This window comes from Scylla paramamosain, chromosome 34 (assembly GCF_035594125.1).
Source record: "Scylla paramamosain isolate STU-SP2022 chromosome 34, ASM3559412v1, whole genome shotgun sequence".
Lineage (NCBI taxonomy): Eukaryota > Metazoa > Arthropoda > Malacostraca > Decapoda > Portunidae > Scylla > Scylla paramamosain.
Genome location: NC_087184.1, coordinates 8,102,720 through 8,105,219, shown reverse-complemented (window position 1 = coordinate 8,105,219; position 2,500 = coordinate 8,102,720). Strand labels below are relative to the sequence as shown.

Genomic DNA, 2,500 nt, shown 5'->3' with positions numbered 1-2,500 from the left:
CTTTCGTTTCTCCTTTCGCTCTTTTCTCCATTCTTTATACTTTTCTTTTCCTGTCTGCTTTCCTCCTTTCGTATTTGTTCAATTTATTGCCTCTGCTTTTCTTTCCGGTCTTTTCATCCTTTTTTTCCTTTTTCTTTTCTAAACTATCTCACTCTGTCTCTCTCTCTCCCTTTTTCTCTTTTCTCTTATCTTCTCTCGTTTCTTCTTTTCCCGTACTTGTTTTCTTCTGCAACTTTACTACTACTACTACTACTACTACTACTACTACTACTACTACTTGTTCTTTTTTTCTTATTTTTGTTGTTCTTGTTCTTTTCTTCTACTACTACTACTACTACCTACTCCAGTTAGTCCACCCGCAGCAAGAGACACCACCTCCGTCCCCTGCCGCGCCCTCCTGTGGCCACCTGATGAGGGCGCGGCAGGTGGAGTGCGTGTCGGCCTATGTCTTCCCCGGGGCCTTCCTACTGTTCAACGTGGGGTACTGGTGGTGGTTCCTGAAGGGGTCACAGGCGGCGGTTCCCCAGTTCGTGCAGACAGTGGCGTCGTGAGGGAGTGAAGGGACGAATGGTGTTGGTGGTAACGGTGGTGATGGTGGTGGTGTTGCTACTGTGACTACTGGTGTTATGACTATTACTATTACTACGACTATTTGCTACGTACGACTCTCTCTCTCTCTCTCTCTCTCTCTCTCTCTCTCTCTCTCTCTCTCTCTCTCTCTCTCTCTCTAAGACGAAGAAGGAGGAAAATAAAGGAACACAAAGGAAGAACACAACAGCAGACCTGTCGTTCCCCTACAATTTGCCATTCACTATCTAAGCTCAAGTAAGAGATGCGGGATAGTAAAGATGAAGGCTTCTCCCCTCCCATAGTCACCACCACCACCACCACCACCACCACTTCAGTTAGATCATCTTCCTCTGACGATGATGCTAAAGAAGAAGAAGGGGAGGAGGAGGAGGAGGAGGAAGAAAAACGAAAAGAAGAAGAAGAAGAAGAAGAAGAAGAAGAAGAAGAAGAAGAAGAAGAAGAAACAACCACCACCACCGCCACCACTTCGATCTCGCCACCCCTACCTCTCTCTCTCTCTCTCTCTCTCTCTCTCTCTCTCTCTCTCTCTCTCTCTCTCTCTCTCTCTCTCTCTCTCTCTCTCTCTCGGGCACTGAAGAAATAGCAATAGGAAGCAAAAAAAGAAGAAGAGGAGGAGGAGGAGGAGGAGGAGGAGGAGGAGGAGGAGGAGGAGGAGGAGGATAAGCCCCAAAGTTTCAGAATTCGTTCAAACTATCACAGCCTGAACCACCACCACCACCACCACCACCACCACCATCACCACCACCATCGTCTCCATTACCACCTCAATCAGATCTCTTCCACTGTGTTGCTGAAGGAGAAGAGATAGGAGGAGGAGGAGGAGGAGGAGGAGGGCTTAAGTTGATGAGAAAGAAAGTTACAGTGAGAAGTCCTGAAGAAAATTATAACTAGAAGAAGAGAATAAATGGAGTGACGCGGAAAAATTAAGAATGAGGAGGAGGAGGAAGAGGAGGAGGAGGAGGAGGAGGAGGAGGAAGTTGGTGAGGAGTAAGGAAAGAAAAATGTATGAAGAAAGTAATAAATGAAGAAAAAAAAGAAAATAAGCAAGTATATACTGAAATGAAATAATTGTGACAAATGTAAGGGGAGAGAGAGAGAGAGAGAGAGAGAGAGAGAGAGAGAGAGAGAGAGAGAGAGAGAGAGAGAGAGAGAGAGAGAGAAGAAAAGAAAAAGAACACGAAAAAATGAGATGATACACTTGCGAGAAAATGAAATAACTAGAAAAGGAAGAGGATGAAGAAAGAGGAGACGGGCACGAGAGAGAGAGAGAGAGAGAGAGAGAGAGAGAGAGAGAGAGAGAGAGAGAGAGAGAGAGAGAGAGAGAGAGAGAGATTTCTTTGTATATTTTTACGTGACAAGAAGACAAAGATTCAGAAAATAATTAGAAATGTTCCAGACACGTGTGAGAGAGAGAGAGAGAGAGAGAGAGAGAGAGAGAGAGAGAGAGAGAGAGAGAGAGAGAGAGAGTCGTCTGCATATACAAGAAGAGTATTGATTCTAAGTATTTTCGCCGACTAAGTAAGGCAGTTTTCACACGGGATTTGCACACTTAACACTTTTACTTAAATGAGCACGCTTTTATCAGGCCCCTTTCGTTACTTAGAAAAGGAGAGAAAAAGTCACTATTCTTGTCCCTACTTGGCCGTACTGCCCCACACGGCCACTGGGATGGTATTGTCTGCAGGTTGTAGTAGGTGATGTATTGGTGGAATAGTTGTAGTAGTAGTGGTAGTTGTTGTTGTAGTAGTATTGGTGGTAGTTGCCAGTTTATTGTCCTATGTATAAACAATGTATTAATAAATGGTAGTATATGCTTGTGGTTTTATAATACGTAGTAGTGGTGGTGATAGTAGTAGTAGTAGTAGTAGTAGTAGTAGTTCCATTTGTATGTATAAAATTGTAATTAGTA

The 2,500-nt window shown here is 44.0% G+C and overlaps 1 protein-coding gene across 1 annotated transcript in view; it reads left to right on the top strand.

The window, feature by feature from the left end:
- LOC135090089 (glycine receptor subunit alpha-2-like) overlaps positions 1-1,140 on the top strand; it is a 40,303-nt gene extending 39,163 nt beyond the window's left edge. The window contains exon 10 of the mRNA XM_063986408.1: positions 348-1,140. Within this exon, the coding sequence (XP_063842478.1) occupies positions 348-551 (204 nt within the window). The 3' untranslated portion in view covers positions 552-1,140. The remainder of the gene's footprint in view (positions 1-347) is intronic.
- Positions 1,141-2,500: the final 1,360 nt, after the last annotated feature.